The sequence below is a fragment of the Penicillium arizonense genome (genome assembly GCF_001773325.1).
Source record: "Penicillium arizonense strain CBS 141311 chromosome Unknown PENARI_contig007, whole genome shotgun sequence".
Lineage (NCBI taxonomy): Eukaryota > Fungi > Ascomycota > Eurotiomycetes > Eurotiales > Aspergillaceae > Penicillium > Penicillium arizonense.
This window is the reverse complement of record NW_019173284.1, coordinates 1,400,434-1,421,030: the sequence shown is the minus strand read 5'-3', so window position 1 is coordinate 1,421,030 and position 20,597 is coordinate 1,400,434. Positions and strand designations below refer to the sequence as shown.

Genomic DNA, 20,597 nt, shown 5'->3' with positions numbered 1-20,597 from the left:
TAAATATGTCCGATGGAGCGAGTATCTGACAGTTCAATGCGAGTCCTCCACATATTACAAATCTGCCTCGGGAATAACTTACCTTACATCCTTGTACATGTATATTAATAGCAATTATAAAAATGTCTGCGTTCCTTCGCAGTGACCAGGGCTTGTAGAAGTTTATTATGGTGAATATTATTCTCTTCTGGGAATGTGCTTGATTAAAAATGTCAGATAACTTTTGAGATCGCATTCTCGATCTGATGCTACTGCCAATGAAACGACATGGTCGAATCGCTGCCTGGTCTAAGCCTACAATGCGCCCTTCCAGTCCATCTCCGTTTGATTGACATCTGAACAATAAAACAATCTCTATAACAAAGACTCCGATCCAGCTCCTTTGAAGAACTTCTATGTCAGTTCACCCGTGTTATCTCCAAGTGACAGCCCATTTCTCACGGTTTGCAGGAAGATGTATCAAACCGACTCAAGATTCTAGGACTCATCGTATCTAATTGCATTCACAAAGCGTTCGAGGTGCAAGGGCGGCTTGTGCAAGACTGGAAGGATGTAAAATTATTGTTGCTGATGAGATCGAAACAGTCGTCCAGCCTAGGTCTGAAGATGTCTCAAGTACCAGGTTAAAGTTGTTTGATGGATCAAACACTGGGTATTTACGACCGAGTTAATTTAGTAGGGCTTACGCACGAGGTCGAAGTGCAGTTGAGTAAGTCAACTGGTCATTACTACTGGCCAATATGAGATCTCGCCTGCGTCTTCCTTGACAATGCCCAGTCTAAATGTTGCCCTGAGGTAGACTTTGATATAGGGTATATATGATTTACTTAGCACTTCCTTATCTCAAACTTTGATCAATGCATGGAATCACATTAAGACTTCATAAAAGGATCATCACAGCACGTAACTAGAGGATCCATGACGGAACAAGGCTACTGTTTCATAAAGACATCAAGAAGAGCAGGATAGTTCGGTGTACCCAGTCCAGTTACCGGATCCCATCCTTCAGCCGCGGAGAAGCCATCGGTACCGCAACCAGCGTTTGAACCTTTGGTTACGTCGAAGAATGCTTCCGGGTGCGCGTACAAGACCGGGTTGACGAAGCCGACGGTAGATTTTCCAGCGGCTAATCGCTCCTCATTGATGCGAGTGAGGATCGAAGCGAATACAGGTGCAGAGGCAGATGTGCCACCAATCGAGGTAGGCAGACCTCGGTTGTAGATGACGACCTTGTCCCCAATGGCAGCCACATCTGGATATCCACGACCGATCCTGTTGTAAACTCCTCCATTGGCACCAAAGCTGCTGTTATCCACGCTTTCATAGTAGGGATATGAGGGCTTGGCCTTTGCAAAGTAGTCGGCAACGGCCTGCGCCTGGTAATCCGGCGCCTTATAGATGTTGCTGAAACCACCGCCCGACGGGAAACTGGTCACAGCCTCCTCTGTATGATCTTCGGGCGATGCACCCAATGGGATGATGGTTGCTCCAACTGCTGTTAAGTAAGGGCATGAGGCGGGGAAATCGGGAGCGAAGATCTTGCCCTGGGGACCAAGACAATTACTGGGAGTGGGATCACCTCCACGTCCAGCCACACCTGAGTCACCCGAGGCGACCACTACCGAGACACCCATGGTACCCAGCTTCATGAACTCGGCACATTGTCGCCGTTGGTAGGAAATGGGGAGATCTGCTTCAGCAGAGCCGTATGAAATTGACACGACCTTGGGCGGGTCGTACACGCCACACTGCAGGGAGCCCTTGTAACCGCCGTCTTGCGGGTCGGGGTATGCAGGATCCAATGGCGAGATTTCGCTGCAGTATGATCCATCAATAGCATCCAAAAAGGTATTCAAAAATCCATTGAATGTGTAGGAATTCTCATAAACCATATCATCAGTTTGAAATAGAATAGAGTTCTGCGGCCAGATAATCGGATAGGAGATCTGGAAATCCAGATCAGACTCAGCCCCAGCATTGACAAGAGATGTAGGAGCCTGGGCACCATCGACTGCTTTGAGAGTCGGGTGTGTGCCGGTGGGGATTTTCCTGGTAGCCAATTAGCCTAACGATGCGAACAATCAGTATAAGTGTTGGCATACGAGTACAACGTCGAGAAGAACAAGTCAAGATCTTCTTGAGCGTAGACGTCCCCAATTCCCTCAAAGATACCCAGTTCATTGCCCTTTGTGGCAGAAGTTCCCTGGCTGATGTTGTACATTTCTGTCCTTCTGTTAGCATATCTAATACATAAAAGGCAGGATTTGCTGTATGTCACGAACCCTGGATGCATTGGGGGGTAACAGCGATGGAGCAAAAGCCCGCAATATTGGCCAGGAGTTCCTCCACTGGCAGGAGTATTGGCTCAAGAGCAGGGGGCTGTCCGTTCGAGAACCGTTTCTGGAGCGAATTGGTCGGTTTTCGAACACCGGTCACCTCCCGCAGAGCGATCCCTGGAGTGATGTAGTCAACATGCTCACGCACAGAGCTTGGGACATGATATCTGAAACCACCAGTCAGTCAGGGTATGTTTATGTTTATAAGCTGAGAATGAAATCCTTACTCGCGACACGCCACATGTGAACGGCCCGTTTCGGAATGAGAATAGACGTAATACTTCGTGTGCAGCAGCTTCTCCAACTCCTCGGCATCCGCATCAAACTGAATCCATTGCTTATTGACTGACTGGGTTATGCGATCTTTAGCGATACCAGCCGACTCCAACCAGGAACGCACATCATCCACGCTTTTCTGGGCCGGGGCAAAGAGGTCATGCACCTCTTCGCTAGAAAGATGCTGTCCATAGCGGCTCGAGAATGGGTTCGATCTAAGTGGGTTAGTTGGGCGCTCATAAAGGATGGGTGAGCAACATACAAATCCATGAGTAGCTCATGGCCGTAGTCAAGGTTAGACTGCGTCAAACCGATCCGTACAGGGAGGGAGACTTTGCCGTCGAGCTTCTTGCCTTCCATCCAAGTGCTTGGAATGAAATCACGGCGCTCATGCAGCTCATAATGTTGGGTGGGTGCAGCTAAGCTACTGACAGCCGCCAGACCCACGAGCAGAATGGAGGACTTCATGGTTTTGAGTTGCGTTTACCAGTCAGGTCCTGAACAAGTAGAGATTGAAGTAAACACTACGCGATACAACGGGCTTTATATGGCCCTTTCAGCCACCCACACTAGGTAGGATCGTTCTCTGAACTAGCTCCGTGAATATCTTTTGCACATCGCGCACCCATCCCATGGACAGTAGCAGACAGTCAACCTAAACCGGTGCCGCCATGGTCTTGCGCCTCGTGGTGGATCCCTGATAGGCGTTGAACACGGGCATGGATTGGGCCTTCAGGGCCAAGCGCCACTAATTCGGTGGATTGGCATCACTCAAGAGGCAGGACTCCAGTCGATCGCCGATGCTAAGGCCCCGAAGGGAAAGAAGACGGGGTATGATAAAGCTTATGTTGCACGCTACTTTAACTTTGGCTTGATAACCGGCAGGCGCCGCAGGTTTGTCCTAAGTACCTAGGCATTGTTGCTCAGAAGAACTCAAATCAAAGCTCCTCGGAAGGTTAAGAGGGGAAGATATTGGAAGTCACGCGAGCCCATGTGAAGGTTATCGATACGGAGAGTATATCTCTCCTCTAAGGGTTGCTTTCTTCGGCGACTTTTAAGGAATGGGGAAATCGCAATCCCATACTCGATAGATCGGCCTGCGCGAGGTGGGAAGGATGCACTTCCAAGTGGCCTGATAATGGCCTTTGTGCTCGTTAGTTGAAACCTCCGAGGGTACACAATCGCGCCAACCCAACGAACGGCTCGGAATAACGAGGGACGATGGTCCCATGTGATACGAATGGAATCAAAAGTCCATTCATAATCATAACCTCGGTAGATATTGGACTGTGATCAAAGGGACCAACGGTTTGAATAAGAGCAGCTGATCGCCATGGGCGTCCATTCGAAGGAAGCGAAGTTGGTCTTGGAAAAGCAATCCGTCAAATCTTAAACAGGGAGCGGTTGATGTGATTTGATGCCGAAATGAGGCCGACGATCCTGATTCCACCCCTGAATCCCCCGCATTCACGGAATCTCCAGGGAAAGAGGGTCCGAATCCTTCTCCATTCACCATGGCGTTTGCGGGACCAAGCGAGCTGAAGAGGGGGAAAATGTCGAGTGAAAGAGGCCCGATTTCGTGACCAGAATCGATCATGAACTCTAGTGCTGGACTATTGTTGTTAATATTGCCAAATGCATGTAGCTCCGGCGAGCTCTGCAATTACTGCCTTACAGGAAATGGCTACACTGGGGATATGCAGACCCCACGTACTACAAAGACAAAGACCGTTGTAACGGCCGCCATCCACTATGCAGCCAAGATGCCGCAAATGAATGATCTCAGAACATGGTATTAAAAAGCCAGTTGATACAGGAAATCAAGCCAACATGGTTGCACTGTGGACACAATGTGTCTGTGCCTTCTACAGGCATCCATGGGAGCATAATAGTCGAGACATCCATGCTCGTCCTTGGGCGCATGATGTGCGCCGGAACGGAACGTATTGTTTCGGCTGATGGCGTTTGTTGTTGGTGTACAGGTGATCAGGCATTGACTAGTCTCAATGTTAGAAACTGTGAGAGCTCTAGTTGAATTGAGAGCATTTTGAATGCCCATTGGCTGGACTTTCGTTCAAAACTCAGAAGCCAGGGCAGCCGTTTTGGACAGCGTGAAACTGAAGTCAGTCACGGAATGCCTATTGGCTCAGTCGTTGCTCTTAGTCTCTCGCTTTCAGGGGCGCTGCAAAAAGTGTGTTTCAACTGCTGCGTCCAAATTGCCACCGAGAGGCGGCAGAACGAATTGGTGTGATGTTCAGGGGTGGAATCCCCTTTGGTAGGGTAACGTTCAGGGCCCGCACCATTTCCACAATAAATCCACCAACTGCTGTCTGTGCAGTGGCTTGGCAATGTAGTCGGTCATTCCCCTAGCCAGATATGTTTCGGCATCTCCCTTCAAGGCATTGCCCGTGAGAGCGATGATAGGGACGTCGACCTTCATCTGCCGAATGAGCTCTGTGGCCGTCAAGCCATCCATGACAGGCATGTTAATATCCATCAGGATCACATTGTAGCTCAAAGGCTTTTGTTTAACCAGGCGCACCGCTTCTGCGCCATCCCAAGCCGCATCGACGCGCTCAAATCCGAGGCTACCGAGAAGTTTCAGCATGATAGTTTGATTGACCTTGTTATCCTCAACTAAGAGGATGTGGTTATGCGGCGCGACTTCTTGAAGCGCGGCGGAGTGGTCAAGGGCCACCGGTGTCACTGGAGCGAGCTTCTTCTTTGCGTGCGCGACTGGAAGATCCACACGAGCCATTTTGGCTCTCATCCAGAAGACACTGCCGGGTCCATCTGGATTGGCATGGAACCCAACGGCTCCATCCATCAATTCAGCCAAACTCTTGCAAATCGAGAGTCCAAGACCGGTGCCTTGGTATCTTCTGGTGGCCGTGTCTGCAAACCGCGTAAATGGGGTGAAGAGGGTGCCCACGGCAGACTCGGGGACACCGATACCAGAGTCCACCACTTCAGTGGAAACCACATACAGATTGGGGTCTTTGTCGTCGACGGCATATGTGGCGTTGATCTGTACGTGGCCATTTTCGGTGAACTTGACTGCGTTGCTGACCAGATTCTGTAGAACTTGGCGAAATCGGAGCGTGTCGCCTTTGACTTTCAAAGGGAAGTCTGGTTCAATGGTCGTCTGAAGCTTAACTCCGGGCTTTAGGGTCGGTCGGCAATTACGCACGACTGCATTGATCACAGTTGGGACATCCAGTACATCGGCATTCAAGGGGAAAGATCCCGATGACAATTTGGAGTAGTCCAGCACGTCATTGATGACCTGGAGCAAAATAGAGGTGGAATCTTCCAGGATGGATGCATACTCCCGCTGCTCGTCATTCAACTCGGTCCTTATCAGCATGGTTAAAGCCAAAAACATGCCGTTCATTGGCGTTCGCAGTTCGTGTGACATGTTCGCCAGAAAGTCGGACTTGAGTCTCGCGGATTCTTCAAAGGCGTCAATCAAGCGCGCCTCGGCTGCCCGGCGCTCGGTCATATCGCGAGTCACCTTGACGAAGCCTATATGGCTGCCATTTTGATAGATGGGGGTGATCATCACATTGGCCCAGAATCGGGTGCCATCCTTGCGGTAGCGCCAGCCTTCATCCTCGACCTTTCCTTCTTGGAGACAGACCTCCAGCTCGCGGGCGGGTTTGTTGATCTCGCGATCTTCGCGACCGTAGAAAACGGAGAAATGCCGACCGATAATCTCCGTGGACGAGTATCCCTTGAGGATCGCAGCGCCTGAGTTCCAGGTCGCAATGTGGCCCCGTGTGTCCAGCATAAAAATAGCATAACCCTTCACCGTGTCAATCAGGATCTTGTAGGTTTCATTCAGGTAGGTCTGTTTGCTCATCAGGTTGATCTGGTCGCGTTTCGTCCTCTGGGCTTCCAGCAGGACATAGAGGAGGGCGTCATTCCGAAAGATGGGTGTCACGCTTAGCGAGTAATGGGCGCCGTCCACCTGGACATCCTCGATCACCTGTACGTCCCGGGTGGATAGGGCAGTGCTGATGGCACCACTAAGGGCGGCGATGTTCGGGGAAGGAACAATGGACGGAGGGAGGTCGTAGACACTCGTGGTGAGTAGTTGATCTCGTGACCAACTGAAGGCGGCCACATGACTGTCGGAGACTTGGACAATGTGCAGTGAGTGATCGAGGACGAGCGTGGGTTTCCTAGAGGGGTCAGTGAGAGGACAAGGGAGAGGAGAGGGAGACACGTACGGTGTTAACCGGTAGATGTCACTCAACGACGCATCTTCGAGTTTGTTCTCATTCTCATCCGGAGGAGTGATCATGGTGACATTGTTAACCGGGCAGTCAATACGGAGGTGGAGCATCTGATCCACTGGAAGCATAACGGGGCCCGGATGATCATCGAGTGAAGATGAGTTGTGTCAAAGATCAAAGACCAAAGATAAAGATAAAAGATAAAAGATCAAAGATCAAAGATCAAAAGATCGAGATGCAAGATCCATAAGTGTCAGGAATTGACTAGTTCCTGGTATGGCAGACGGACAAGGTTGAGTGGACGGGAATGACCCCCGGCGGGGAAAAGGGTGGAGTTAAAAAATGCGAGGGAAAATGAACAAATGAAGAAGTGAACAGAGAGAATGAATAGAATCTAAACAGAACATGGGAATATAGGAATATAGGAATATAGGAATACAGGAATATAAGAATACAGGGAATAAAGGAATGGGGAATAAATGTGGAAAGACTAAAACACGCCTGCGACGTAATGACTTTCCTTACTAGTAGGTACTTTTGTCACGCCTTATATATCTATAAGCTTATATCACATTGTCGCGCTCGGCCTTCTCCACCATCTTCACCACTGCATCTGCGATTCCATAAGAGAACGCATATCCGCCTCCACCAAACCCGTATGCCGATAGCACTACTCGGTGGTCTTTACGCTCCGAGTCCAGACGGAAGCCTCCCCTTCGTGAGGGCCGGATGCCAATGATATGGCTCACGGCCTCTGGAGCAGGGTGTTTGGGGACGATTTCCGGTGCTAAGAGATGTGCACGGGCAATTTCATCGCGAGCAACGTCCATATCGACCTCGGGAGAACTGGAATGGTGTTAGCTGGGAATCATAGATGGGCTGGGAGATGTATACAGGTCATCTTGCTGTTTCACACCACCTAGAACCACCCCTTTGGACAGTGGCCGGGGGATCACGTAGGTATATTCTTTGCCATTCCGGAAGTAGAGCGTATTGCACTGGTCGGTGGCCAAAAACACATTTTGTCCTCGTTCTGGGAAACACTGGTCGTCTTGTACATCTGTCAGGGTTTTGCTCCCTAGGCCACTTGCATTGATAAAGACCCGAGACTCGGGGAACAACTCATATAATTCTTGGAGAGACTCGACCCGTTTGCGAACAAATCGACCCCCTAGTGACGTGACCTGTCTCCCCAAGTAAGGCATATGTCGGGTGGGATCTGTGACCAGGGTCTCATAGGACCAGGCACAGTTGAAGTGGGATGGGTATTCCCCAGGATTCATCTCACGAAACTAGACAAAGATTAGTGTGGTCCATCAATGATCCGAGTAGCATAGTACTTTGGAGACCACCGTCTTGCCCCATATCGCCGAGTCAGGGGCCGGTTGCTGTTCAAGATACTCGCGAGCACCAACAATGCTCACGCCGGAGTCGGGATCCTCTGCCATCTTCAAGAGTATACGATGGGTGACAGCTTGCAAGTACCGTTGATCAGGAGTGATGCCGCCAGCGGCATGCCACGCAGCACCAGCCCAGGCCGATGCATAGTAGATATTCTGATCTCCAGGGAGATATTCAGCCACCAGCACCACTGGAAAGCCATTCTGTAATAGTTGTCGAGCAGTTGCACAACCAATGATTCCGGCACCAAGGATAATCACCGGCCGCTGAGAGAAGGGCAGTTCATTCCCCATAGTGGAATGATATAGGAGAAGACTGTAGTCCTCCCCAGATAAAAGTGTGAGGGGCAATACGGCATGCTCCGTACTATATAGCAGAGAAAGTCTCCTTTGAAAATCCTCTTGCTCGTTTTACCGTATGTGAAGCTATCTTACTCTGGCAATTATTAAGTGGGTCAACGGCCTCTGCCGACAGCACCGCAATTCTCCTCTCCTCTACATGTCTCTTGGCCCAATACCATCTCTCTCTCGTCTGGGGCTCGAACTAGAAAGACTTGGCTGGTATCAATTTCGGCCTGGGATGTGTTTTACGTTCTAAATGCCTCCGCTTATTGGCTGTTCCCTGCCGTCAGAGTCTGCGCTTGTCACACATCCCTGCAACTGGAGACAATCCACGCAGCCCCAGAGTGCCTAAAATTGCCTATCGCGATTCAACACTCGGCTCAAGCCGACTCATATCACTAAAAGGGTTCATTTTGAACATTCCGTGACCCGGGGAATTGGGTTGCCCGGGGTGGACCGGGTTCGCGATGGAGACTGAGAAATATCGGCGAAATTCCTCGGTGGGTGCTCAGCCCACTACGATCGAGCCCGTTTGGCTGGAGGCGATTGGATTGAAACATTTGGGCTTGGAGTGGAGTTTCTGACTGGTTCACTAGCATTCTCCGGATCATGTCCGCGATGACATCGCCGTTCTGCACGATCGGGATGCCGAGAAGATCCTACCTTACGAGGCCGATGACTCGCCATTTCCAGAGGTGCGGGCGGTCATTCAGCCAGTCAATGACCTGACACTGCCTGTAAATACGGTCCGTATGTGGACCATTGGCCTCGTATTCACCATTGTATGTCTAATGCGACCGGAGAAGTGACAAGAAGCTAACGGCAACAGATCGGAAGTGGACTGAATCAATTGTTCAGCTTGCGACAGCCTAGTGTGACCATCAGTGCTTTAGTTGCCCAACTGTTGGCCTTCCCTGTGGGATGCGCCTGGGCGAAATGCATACCCCTAGGAATGCTGAATCCTGATCGGCACTTCAACATCAAGGAACATGCCTTGATCACCATCATGGCCAATGTTTCTATTGGCTCTGCTGCTGCAACTCAGGTTATTGAAGCACTGGTTAAATTTTATAATATGCCGTCGCAGGGCGGCTTTGAAATCTTGCTGTGTATCACTACGCAATTGTTCGGCTTCGGCTTGGCCGGTATGGCCTCGCGCTGGCTTGTCGGACCAGCAGCAATGCTTTGGCCGCAGGTCCTGTCAAATGCTGCACTTCTGGCTACTCTACACTCTCGTGTTAATGCCGTCGCAGATGGCTGGCGAATTACACGTCTCCGCTTCTTCCTTTATGTGTTCGTCGCTGGCGGCATCTGGTATTTCGCGCCAGGCTATCTCTTCACGGGTCTCAGTACCTTCAACTTTATTTGTTGGATTGTGCCCTCCAATGTGGTGGTCAATCAGCTCTTTGGACAAACGACAGGACTGGGCATGTCGATGTTAACCTTTGACTGGGCCCAAGTAGTCTACGCCAACCAAAGTCCTCTACTGGTTCCTTTCTGGGCTGGTCTTAATGTCATGGGGTCATTTGCGCTCTTTTTCTGGCTTGTTTGCCCCCTTGTCTACTACACTAACACGTGGTATTCCGCGTATCTGCCGCTCCTCAATTCCAACACTTTTGACAACACTGGAAGTACCTACAACACTAGCCGCATCATGAACGCGGCCGGCCAAGTCAACCAAACTGCCTATCGAGACTACTCGCCCATGTTCCTACCGGCTGGCTATGCAATCACTTTTGGTGTTGCCTTTGCTAATCTGACTGGTATCTTCTTTCACGTTGGACTGTACCATGGCAAGGACTTGTGGCAGCAATGGAAGGGTACGAGCAAGCAGGATGTCCACGGTCGACTGATGTCTGTCTATCGCCCTGTGCCCTGGTGGTGGTTTGTCGCAATTACAGTCCTAATGTTTGCGCTGAGCATTGTTACCAATGAGGTATGGCACACCGGGCTGCCGGCCTGGGGTGTGTTGGTGGCTTTCATGATGCCCATGGTCTACATAATCCCAGTGGGTATTATTAAAGCCGTGACAAACATCAGCAGTAACCAGCTGAACTTACTCACCGAATTCATTGGTGGATATGCCTTTCTCGGGCGGCCAGTAGCCAACATGGCGTTCAAATTCTATGGCTATGTTGCTGTCCAGCAAGGACTTGAGTAAGTGATCTTCTCCGAAGCACAAGCACACAAATTAACATCGCAACTAGATTTGTTGCGGATATGAAACTGGCTCATTATATGCACATCGCACCGCGGACCCTGTTTGTTGCTCAAGGCCTTGCCACGCTGGTTGGGGCTATCGTTCAGTGTGGAGTGACAGTGTTCATGATCACCCGAATCGAGGGCGTCTGCACGTCTGATGCAGAGGGAAATTTCACATGTCCCCATGGGAGAGTCACATACTCTTCCTCGCTTATTTGGGGTGAGTTCTATTCCTTTTATTGTCCACTCACCCTACAACTGGCCGCTAACCAATCTACAGGCGCCATTGGCCCAGGTCGACTGTTCTCATCCGGGCAAATCTACAGCAACCTACTTTGGTTTTTCCTTGTTGGTCCTGCCGCAGTGGTGATCACATATCTATTGGGTCGTCGGTGGAGAGCCGTCAACTATCTCTCCTGGCCCGTTGCGTTTGGCGCAATGAGCCAGGTTCCACCCGCTACTGGTATCAGCTTCTCCTCTTGGTGGGTTGTCAACATGATCTTCAACGGTCTACTGCGTCGCAGCAGACCCGCCTGGTGGTCAAAATACAGTGAGTATCCGCAATCCCACATGGAGCTTCTGTTGCTGCTCTCTTACTAATTGTCTACAGATTATGTTTTGTCTGCCGCGCTAGACTGCGGTGTTGCAGTAGCGACTGTGATCATATTCTTTTGCATCACTCTCCCTGCTGGCTCGTTGAGCTGGTGGGGCAACAAAGTGTCTGCGAACACAGCGGACGGTCAAGGCACTCCCTACAAGAATCTACCGGTGCAGGGCTACTTTGGGCCTCCGAGGGGGTCGTGGCAGTGACCTTACTTCTGTACTATATTTACTTTTTCCATATTAGCGTTTGCGTACATAATTATCGGTGACTTCGCTTTAAGCTTTATATACATCTACAATATCTTGCACATATGGGTGTCGGGATGGTCTGGGATACTGTTTAAGAATTGGCTTTAATTGGGCGTCCATCTTCTTATCATCATATTTCGTCTTTGATCTCATGTGAATCATATCAAGCCTTAACCGAGCGGCCACTCACATAGACCCTGGCAATATTCCGATCATCGCCAGTCATTAGGAACTTCTCAAAGATCACGTCAATAGTGTCCTCCTCCTCCACCAGACACATTACTCCCGGTCGGTCAAGATCTAGGGTGTGGATCTCCAGCGCATCAAACTCTTTACCGACTGCGAAGTTTCCAATCCGATCATCGAGTCCACAAACCTGTGCACCACCTAGAGTAGCAAGGAAAAAGCATTCCGACAGAGACAATGCAGGGTCTCGGCCTTCAGTCTTCGTCTGCTGCGCATTTGACACAATAAAGGCCTGCTTCATGGCGTCTAGGATCGATGACGAGTAACCGCCGCCACTATCAGTACCCAGTCCCACCTTGATACCGCGACGCAAGTATTCCCTCACAGGTGCGATCATAAACTCTTGCATAGTAGTGTTTGCGATTGGGCAATGGGCAACACCACAGCCAAGCTCCTGGATGCGGCGCATTTCCTCTTCTTGCAGGAAAATGCAGTGCGCAAGGATGGATCGACCATTCAACAAATTAAATTTCTGATAGAGGTCCGCTTCCGTCTGGAACTCGGGGAAAAGCTGATTTGTGAATTCGATTTCCTGCTTTGCCTCATTGAAATGTGTTTGGATTGGCAAATCGGGATGTTCACGAGCAATGGCACCCAGCCCATCCAATAACTCTGGCTCACAGGATATTGCAAAGCGTGGTGTAATAATCGGCTTCACCAGCTGGAATCCTGGGTCAAGTTGGTGGACATGCTGGATAAGCTCATGCGTTTCACGCAGCGACTCCGAGACGGAGGAATCCCTGTACCAGTCCGGAGCATTCCGATTCATGTTACACTTTCCCACCAAAGCGCGTTGGCCTTTTTCAAAGCAGATGTCCGCCAGGATTCGAGTTGCCTCGCCATGGTGGGAACCGTAGTAAGATGCTGTAGTGATGCCCTGCTGCAAGAACCCCGCAACGCAAGAGGCATACGTGCGTTTGGCATATTCGGGATCTTCAAACTTGGCCTCGTGGGCAAATGTGACCTTGTTTAACCAGTCAAGCAGCGAGATCCCTCTTCCAACACCGCGTTGTGCCCACTGAGGTGCATGGTTGTGGGTGTCAACGAAGCCAGGACACAGAAAGTCCCCGCGCTTGAGATGTTTCACTGGGAAGACGTCGGGCGCATAGCCATTCTCTGAGACAAGAGAGTTGATCTGATCAGGTTCTACGCCTGCTTGGAAAGCCTGGATCTTGCCATCTTTACCCACGAGAATGAAGCAATTCTCCAAGATCTGGAGCTCGTCTGCGCTCTTGGCATGAATGGCTGTGCCGTGAAAGGCGAGAGGTAAACCCGAAGCAGGGGTAGTCTTCTTGTCCAGTTCCTCCATTATAAAGAAAGTACCGAGAGAAATACAAGTGAAGATGTCTTATCAAGAGGAGGGGTTGACATTAATAATCAGACGTCAGGCCTATGTAGACATCAAGATATGTCACATCTGCAGTGACTGAGATACATACATGTGCAGTGAAACTCGACATAACTGTTATTATGCACATTTGCAACATCATCCAACATCTAAACGAGCAGCTCAAAAGCAGAAAACACCCGATGCACTTTGACAACCAAGCCATCCATGAAGTCATAGAAAACATATTCGTAGAACTTGAACCGCTGTCCTGCAGGGACACCCATAAAATCCACATTGGGGGTCGAGATAAACTCAAGTCGACAAGCAACTTGGGAGGATTCCTCGTCGATCACCATGGTGACGGCGTCGAAGCCCAATCCGGGGAGCTTTTGGACTGCGTCGGCAACCAAAGTCTCAATCTCGTGGCGAGTCATGACTTTCTCGTTGTAAATCACTTTATCCGCCATAAAAGTCGCAAGATTGGGTCGCCAGTCTGTTCGGTCCGCGTGCGAGTTGAGCTCCTCGAGGTAGTTCAGATAGTGAGCTCTGAGACCCGCGGCAGGCATGGCCGCTTTGGTGGAAGGCATGGTGGCATTGAGCGGGTGAATGTGTGTATCTGGAGTAGCCATTGAGCCCTGGGACTTTCGAGACAAACATGTTAGTTGTCTGAAGGCTCGGTTGGAGATGGGATGTGTATAGGGCTTGGGCCGGATACCTTCAGTAGGAAAAGGCCGGCAGGTCTTCGACTCTCGCCTTGGTAAGTTCAAGATTTGAAGAAGGGAGAGTTAGAAATGGCATGAATTTATCTGGCTCTCTTGAACCAAAAAAGTCTAGCTCATTGCGTAAATATTCATAACATATCCATCTAGAAGCAAAATACACAAACTCCAGAGCCAGAGTCGCAGCGCCTAGTTTAACTTCTCTATTTGATGAGCACCGTCCTATCCAAGTGTGACGGACTCGTAAACTATTAACAGGATAATAAAGCGTAGCCAAGATAGTAAACTCCGTCTATCTCCAACAGAGCTCTAAATACAGAGAAAAATATTCGTTCAAAGGGTATAGTAAGATGCCATCTCCTCCTGGAACCAATTGTACGAGTAGAACAGTTGGTCCGCCATTTGCGGGTCGATCAGTGGGATAGCCCCGCTGCCATCCACGAGCAGTACGTCGTCGAGAACAGGAGCCAGCGGAACCGGAGGGGGTGGTGGTGCAGCTAAAGACAAAGAGGGCTGAGGCGGGATGAGTGCTGGTGGTGGTGGAGGTGGAGGTTGGAGGTGAGGGTGGTGTTGCTGCTGCTCTTCTAATTGCTGTTGTTGATAGGCCATTTGGCTGAAGATCGTCGTGCTCTGATGTCGGAATGTCTCTGCCAACTTGTCCACCCCGGGTCGACGCTTTCCAAATTCTTCCAAGAGGACAACAACAGCTTGAATTCCACGACGCATGGTCTGTTCGTCGGGGTTCCAAGGGGCCGGCTGCGACTCACGTAAGGAGCGGGCATTCTGCTCAAGGCACCACAGAATGGTGATGCCGGCAAAATAGACTTGACTTAACGTCAACCAAATCCATTTGAGCTTGCCAACTGAATAGCTGTCCCAATAAGATCGAATGACCTGGACGCTGGAGTCACCGCAGCTGACAATGCTAAGGGCATCGGGCGTTGGATTCCGAGGACTGGGGCGGTACATCAAAAGTAACGTTGTGTAGTACAGGTAATCGTAATACGAGGTGGAATAGAGGAGAGCCGATGGATATACTGGAGCAGCCATGCGCCAATCGTCGACCTCCTGGCGGAATCGACCGAGTGTTGCGGCGGCCTCTTGGGGCGAGGGACGCGGCAGGCTGCTGTATACTACGAACCGTTAGATAGAACCAGACTAAGGCATAGAGTCCACTTACGATATTGATAGATACGCGAAAAGATCCGCCTTAGGCGAATTACCTGCAACGGAATGGTCATCGCACTCGCGCCAGGCGCCTCAATTCCGTCCTCATTCAGTTCGCGCAAAAGACCCACGCTGATATCGTCGTCGGAAATCCCTAATGGCCGGCCCAAAGTGCTAGCAATCAGGCGATCCAGGTTATAAAGACTCCAGAAAGCGCGTTTGGACATTTCTTCCTCCGCAATACTGGAGTATGATCGTGCTTTGTGTAAACCGAGACTAGTCGCTAACCTCATCGTGGTACCCAGCACATGCCAAATACTAGGCCCTGCTGTTGCAAACATGGTATACAGGGCCAGCCCCAATAGTGCTCGTACAGCCGGCAAATCCTCATTCTGCAATGCCAGTGGGAGAGTTTCCTGACTGGCACGGTAGAATTCGGCGGCCTGTGTTGGATCTGCCGATCCTATCAAAAGTGAAATGGCCATCACGATATGGTAGGAATTGTGCGTTTCCGGGGATGGGACACCGCCAGTATAGATGTGTCGCAGATTTCCCATGAACTCGAGGCGAGACATGAACGGGTATTGGTAACCCATGCTATCGAAGTATTGCCCAGCTATCCGTTCGGCTTCCTCCAGCGACGCCAGGCGCATCACCCGTGGCGCGGCAGAAGGTCGCGCGACTGACGGTCGGCGATGCTCCAGCTGATCGCGAAATATTTCCCCCACATTCGGTAGTTCAGTGCCCACTGCGGTCGACGCCTCCGACGGACCTGCAGTCGAGGAACCACCACTGCCGGCAGGGCTCGGCATTGAGGTCGGACGATGCCCGGTCGCAATCAGAGCGGGCACTTGATACCACCAGTCCGGGTCTCCGTCGCCATCCACTGCAGTCCCCGTGGGTAATTCCCCCACAGAAAGACCTGACTTGCGGCGCACAATCTCTTCTAGCCATCGCACTCGTTTCTGGAGGTTCTCGAGCTGATCACGGGGAACGGAGGCACTGGCGACTTGGGGGCCGGGTGGGGGGATGGTGCATCGGACTCCAGCTCGGGTGCAGGCGGAGCAATTGGGGTATCGAAAATCGCATTTCTTCTTTCTCTTGCGACAGAAGTCACAGGCGGTCGACACTCGTTTGCTGCGCGAGGGCGAGGACTCTACCGGTTCATGGTACACCGGCTGCGGCTGCCATGTCGAAGGGGTGAGAGTGTTGATGGAGTCAAGACGAAACTTGCCCAGCTGGTCGCGGAAATCCTTATTCCCCATGCTGACACGGGCTCGAGTCCATCGCAGTCGCCATCGAGTGATTCGAGTGCAGACTGGGGAGTGGCGGGGGCGAGCTTTGCCCGGATTTCGCTTAGGGCCGAGTGCCGATTCCCTGCATGCTTACATACTGTAGATGTACGTCTACACTAGCTTAACTTATAACTTACATGACGGAGTGCGCCATTCAGCTGGGATTACTGCTGCATGTGTTTCTTGATCTACATATTCCCCGTGTCATCTATTTCGGAATACGAGATCTGCCAGGAACCGCCCCTGATAGCCCGTGGCTATACGAGATCTCCATACCAATGAACATCTACCTACAACAGGAGAGAGACATACGTATGGACATCCGCAGAGGAGACACAATACATGTACATGCTTCTGCAGACCAACACTCCGGAGTATATCCCCGGATTGTTGGGCCCAGGGCCTTCGGTTGCTGAAACAGCGACTTGTCCTTTGTTGGCCTTTCGACACTCAGGTGGACTGATCGGCATCACTCATTCCTGACTGGGGAAAAATTGGGGCCCCGTATCTACACGACGATCCCCGAGATTGTTATTTTGGGATACGATGCCACTGCAACGTTGACCTTGAAGCTTCGATTCCTGGGGGCATAAAGAGGGGACATGCTCCCTCCTTTCAGTTGACAACACTCACTTCTTCCTCTACACTCATCATGAAGATTACTGCCCTCCCACTTCTGCTCGCTGCCGCTAGTGCCACTCCTCTCGAGACCCGCGCTAGCGGTGTCCAGGGCTTCGATATCTCCAGCTACCAAGGCACGGTGGACTTTGCTGGTGCATACAGTTCGGGTGCACGTTTCGTCATGATCAAGGTAAATATTTATTCCAACATCATTACAGGTAGGACCATACTAACTATTTAGGCGACCGAGGGCATCACATACACCGACAAGACGTTCTCGAGTCACTATCAGGGTGCATCTTCCGCTGGCTTGATCCGCGGAGGATATCATTTCGCTCATCCTGACAGCTCGTCTGGAGCCAAACAGGCTGAATACTTCCTTGCCCATGGTGGTGGCTGGTCCAACGATGGCAAGACCCTACCCGGCATGCTGGACATTGAATACAACCCGTCCGGCGCAACTTGCTATGGGATCAGCAAGTCTGCCATGGTGGCCTGGGTCAAGGACTTTGGTGAAACCTACAAGAGCAAGACTGGCCGTTACCCCATGATCTACACGACCGCAGACTGGTGGAATACCTGCACTGGAGGCAGCACAGCTTTCAGCAAGGATTACCCCTTGGTGTTGGCTCGGTACAGCACCTCTGTGGGCACCATCCCCGGTGGTTGGTCATATCAGAGCTTCTGGCAGAACTCGGACAAGTATACTTATGGTGGTGATTCGGACCTGTGGAATGGCAGCGAGGCCTCTCTCAAGACATTCGCCAAGGGTGCTTAATGTTGGAATGTTTTCGACTGTCTATGGACCCTCTATTTCCGTTAATAGGTTACAGTTGGGCGTCGGAGGAGCGCATACATGTAAATAGTTCCATCTGCCTGACTTTTATGGGAATTTAGTCGGTTTTCTCTTTTTGCCCTTGCCAATCCAATTAAGTACTAATTTCGAACCCTTGTACACCGGTAAGGTGTAGATTCTTGCTTCCAGGGAGGAATCCACCCTATAGATTCCCTAGATAAGGTAAGATCAACGCAACCCTTCGGGCGGTCTGATTAGGGGCGGCTGCCATGACTTTTTTTCTTCCTCCGTGCATTTTACGGAGACTAATATCATCAGTCAATGGCTTCTATTGATCTCTTCTATTCATTGCAGCATTAGTAAAACGAACATTTCGGCGCAAGACGGCAGGGCGTCGGACTCTATAGGGCGTCGGACTCTGTAGGGCGTCGGATCTCTCCCGACATGCCGACCTTCTCTTACTTATCTGGGACCCCGACAAGCTACTGCCTACCTGGTTAATTAGTAATGCTTTCTTTCCTTCCCTTTCTTTCTGTCTTTCTTTCCTCTTTCCTTCTTTCTTTCCTACTTTGCATTCAATCATGCACCTCATTCAATATGCTGTCGAAGCCGACGCGCCGGGCTTGGCTCGAATCAATGTCGAAAGTTTCCTAGGACGACGGCTATTTGCTGAAGTGTTTCCAACGAGCAGCGTGCCTCAGATGTCGGAATATAAAACAAAAGTCGGCATGAAGCATCTTGCAGACCCAAATATGCACGTCCTGAAAATCCACGACGAGGCCAGCGGCGAGCTGGTAGCATATAGTCGGTGGCTGATACCCGAGGCTTTGGGATACGGACCAACTGTGCCTACACTTAGTGAACAGGCTGTCGCGTTCGCCAAAGACCCTGTGGCATATGCTCCTCGGCCAATGAAAGAAGAGGTGTATAATGCCTTCAAGCAAATGCTGGAGAATGCCCGTAAACGATATACAACAGAGAATGATATTGGTATGTTAGCCTCGCATTGGAAGGATCTGGTCTAACAAAAAGCATGCAGTGCTTGACTTACTAGCAACTTTACCGGCATATCAGGGACGAGGATTTGGGACTGCCGTCTTGAAATGGGGAATTGAAAAGGCGGATACCTCTAAATCTCGCATCTTCCTTGAGGCTACCCCCGAGGGTGTCCCTCTTTATCTGAAGTATGGATGGAAACAATTAGAGGAGGTGACCATGGACTATAGGCCATTCGGGGGCGATGGAAGCGAATCTTTTTACCTGATGATGAGAGATCCCTCGAATTGATATAGATCGGGTTCCGTTTATATACAACTTCGTACATCTACTGTATATCCATGGGTAAATACATTGCCGGTGCCGACGCACGTCACACCCCCGCATTATTGTTCACCTCTTCACTTCTTCCTTGATTCACTTCTTCATTTTTGTTCACTTCTTGTTCTCTTTCACAAATGGCGAAACCCAAGTTTGCTATTCTCGACGACTATCAGGGCATTGCGCCCGCTTACTTTGCACACCTCGAGTCGCGCATCGATATCTCCAGTTTCCCCGAAACCCTCGACCCCCGCGATCCTAGACAGCACGATGCTCTCATCCAACGACTCCTTCCCTTCGATGTGATATTAGCAATGCGCGAGCGAACCCCCTTTGCTGCCAAGACAATCTCCGCGCTGCCGAATTTGAAACTCCTTCTGACCACCGGAACCCGCAATCTCTCGCTGGACCTCGAAGCATTTGCGCGTGCCAACATCCCAGTCGCGGGGACCGAAGGGCGACCTCCTGGTGTCAATTCTACCGTGCAACATACCTGGGCCTTGATTCTAGCGCTTGCTCGGAACGTGGCACGCGACGATGCGGCAGTGAAGCGGGGTGAATGGCAAGGCTCCCTGGGGTTAAATCTGTCTGCAAAGACCCTCGGACTGCTTGGTTTAGGGAAACTCGGATCTCAGGTGGGAAAGATTGCAGTGCTGGCCTTTGGGATGAAAGTGTCAGCCTGGTCGACCAATCTGACCCAAGAAAAGGCCGATGAGCAAGCTCAAGCCCAGGGCCTGCCTGCCGGATCATTTGTGGTCGCTCCATCCAAAGAAGAATTCTTTGCACAGGCCGACGTTGTGAGCTTGCACAATGTGCTCTCCGATCGTAGCCGCGGCATTGTCGGTACTGCCGAGTTAGCCAAGATGCGATCCACTGCGTTCATTGTCAACACTTCACGTGGGCCGTTGATCGATGAGGCTGCCCTCCTCGAGGCCCTGAATGCAGGCCGCATTCGTGGCGCGGCACTTGACGTGTTTGACCCGGAGCCATTGCCTCTTGATAGTCCATGGCGAACAACTCCGTGGGGTCAAGACGGGCGCAGTGAGGTGGTCTTGTCGCCCCACATGGGGTACGGCGAAGAAGAACTATTGCGAGGTTGGTATCGGGAAACAGCTGAGAATCTGGAGAGGTGGCTTAAGGGGGAAGAACTGGTGCGCAAGATGAATTAATAGAGATGAATGAGGTATAAGTAAATATAGAAGTACAGAATAGAGTAGAAGCATCACATGTAATCCTACATGTCTCACCGGACACCAGAATGCGACCATCGGACGATCATATCCCCACGTCCTTAGTGATTTTAGTTTGTTTAGCGTCGTTAGTGACTGGGGTTCCGTTTTAGGCTTCGTCTCCGGATTTGTCGTCATACTGCCTCGGTTTCGGAGCTGCGCATGTCCTCGGTTCAAGGGATGTAAATAAAAGCCACTTCATTCCTCTTGCCTTTGCTTGCATTCTAATTT

At 50.8% G+C, this 20,597-nt stretch overlaps 10 protein-coding genes across 10 annotated transcripts; 4 read left to right on the top strand and 6 right to left on the bottom strand.

The window, feature by feature from the left end:
* Nucleotides 1–932: 932 nt before the first annotated feature.
* PENARI_c007G02772 (S53 family peptidase) lies at nt 933–3,080 on the bottom strand (the record flags this gene model as incomplete). The annotated part of the gene is made up of 5 exons (XM_022630811.1): nt 933–2,049; nt 2,103–2,223; nt 2,283–2,503; nt 2,564–2,827; nt 2,875–3,080. 5 exons carry the CDS (start codon nt 3,078–3,080, stop codon nt 933–935), a joined length of 1,929 nt encoding a protein of 642 aa, XP_022489138.1.
* A 1,819-nt stretch (nt 3,081–4,899) lies between these two features.
* fos-1 (sensor histidine kinase/response regulator Fos-1/TcsA) lies at nt 4,900–6,978 on the bottom strand (the record flags this gene model as incomplete). Its single annotated transcript, XM_022631216.1, has 2 exons — nt 4,900–6,796; nt 6,845–6,978. 2 exons carry the CDS (start codon nt 6,976–6,978, stop codon nt 4,900–4,902), a joined length of 2,031 nt encoding a protein of 676 aa, XP_022489142.1.
* Nucleotides 6,979–7,413: 435 nt separating this feature from the next.
* On the bottom strand, nt 7,414–8,544 carry PENARI_c007G04515 (FAD-dependent oxidoreductase; the record flags this gene model as incomplete). The annotated part of the gene is made up of 3 exons (XM_022630892.1): nt 7,414–7,696; nt 7,745–8,142; nt 8,191–8,544. The coding sequence occupies 3 exons, from the start codon at nt 8,542–8,544 to the stop codon at nt 7,414–7,416; spliced, it is 1,035 nt and encodes a 344-aa protein (XP_022488984.1).
* A 515-nt stretch (nt 8,545–9,059) lies between these two features.
* Nucleotides 9,060–11,604, top strand: optF (uncharacterized protein; the record flags this gene model as incomplete). The annotated part of the gene is made up of 6 exons (XM_022630773.1): nt 9,060–9,122; nt 9,189–9,374; nt 9,422–10,749; nt 10,800–11,014; nt 11,075–11,344; nt 11,405–11,604. 6 exons carry the CDS (start codon nt 9,060–9,062, stop codon nt 11,602–11,604), a joined length of 2,262 nt encoding a protein of 753 aa, XP_022488988.1.
* A 205-nt stretch (nt 11,605–11,809) lies between these two features.
* On the bottom strand, nt 11,810–13,201 carry PENARI_c007G11991 (putative guanine deaminase; the record flags this gene model as incomplete). The annotated part of the gene is made up of 1 exon (XM_022631242.1): nt 11,810–13,201. One exon carries the CDS (start codon nt 13,199–13,201, stop codon nt 11,810–11,812), a length of 1,392 nt encoding a protein of 463 aa, XP_022489351.1.
* Nucleotides 13,202–13,389: 188 nt separating this feature from the next.
* Nucleotides 13,390–13,809, bottom strand: PENARI_c007G04853 (uncharacterized protein; the record flags this gene model as incomplete). The annotated part of the gene is made up of 1 exon (XM_022630913.1): nt 13,390–13,809. One exon carries the CDS (start codon nt 13,807–13,809, stop codon nt 13,390–13,392), a length of 420 nt encoding a protein of 139 aa, XP_022489339.1.
* Nucleotides 13,810–14,274: 465 nt separating this feature from the next.
* On the bottom strand, nt 14,275–16,373 carry PENARI_c007G07879 (putative C6 transcription factor; the record flags this gene model as incomplete). Its single annotated transcript, XM_022631045.1, has 2 exons — nt 14,275–15,074; nt 15,122–16,373. The coding sequence occupies 2 exons, from the start codon at nt 16,371–16,373 to the stop codon at nt 14,275–14,277; spliced, it is 2,052 nt and encodes a 683-aa protein (XP_022489077.1).
* A 682-nt stretch (nt 16,374–17,055) lies between these two features.
* PENARI_c007G09126 (lysozyme) lies at nt 17,056–17,802 on the top strand (the record flags this gene model as incomplete). Its single annotated transcript, XM_022631096.1, has 2 exons — nt 17,056–17,214; nt 17,266–17,802. The coding sequence occupies 2 exons, from the start codon at nt 17,056–17,058 to the stop codon at nt 17,800–17,802; spliced, it is 696 nt and encodes a 231-aa protein (XP_022489224.1).
* Nucleotides 17,803–18,401: 599 nt separating this feature from the next.
* PENARI_c007G02783 (GNAT family N-acetyltransferase) lies at nt 18,402–19,107 on the top strand (the record flags this gene model as incomplete). The annotated part of the gene is made up of 2 exons (XM_022630812.1): nt 18,402–18,810; nt 18,860–19,107. The coding sequence occupies 2 exons, from the start codon at nt 18,402–18,404 to the stop codon at nt 19,105–19,107; spliced, it is 657 nt and encodes a 218-aa protein (XP_022489390.1).
* Nucleotides 19,108–19,274: 167 nt separating this feature from the next.
* Nucleotides 19,275–20,306, top strand: PENARI_c007G06798 (D-2-hydroxyacid dehydrogenase family protein; the record flags this gene model as incomplete). The annotated part of the gene is made up of 1 exon (XM_022631003.1): nt 19,275–20,306. The coding sequence occupies one exon, from the start codon at nt 19,275–19,277 to the stop codon at nt 20,304–20,306; it is 1,032 nt and encodes a 343-aa protein (XP_022488959.1).
* Between the last annotated feature and the right edge of the window lie 291 nt (nt 20,307–20,597).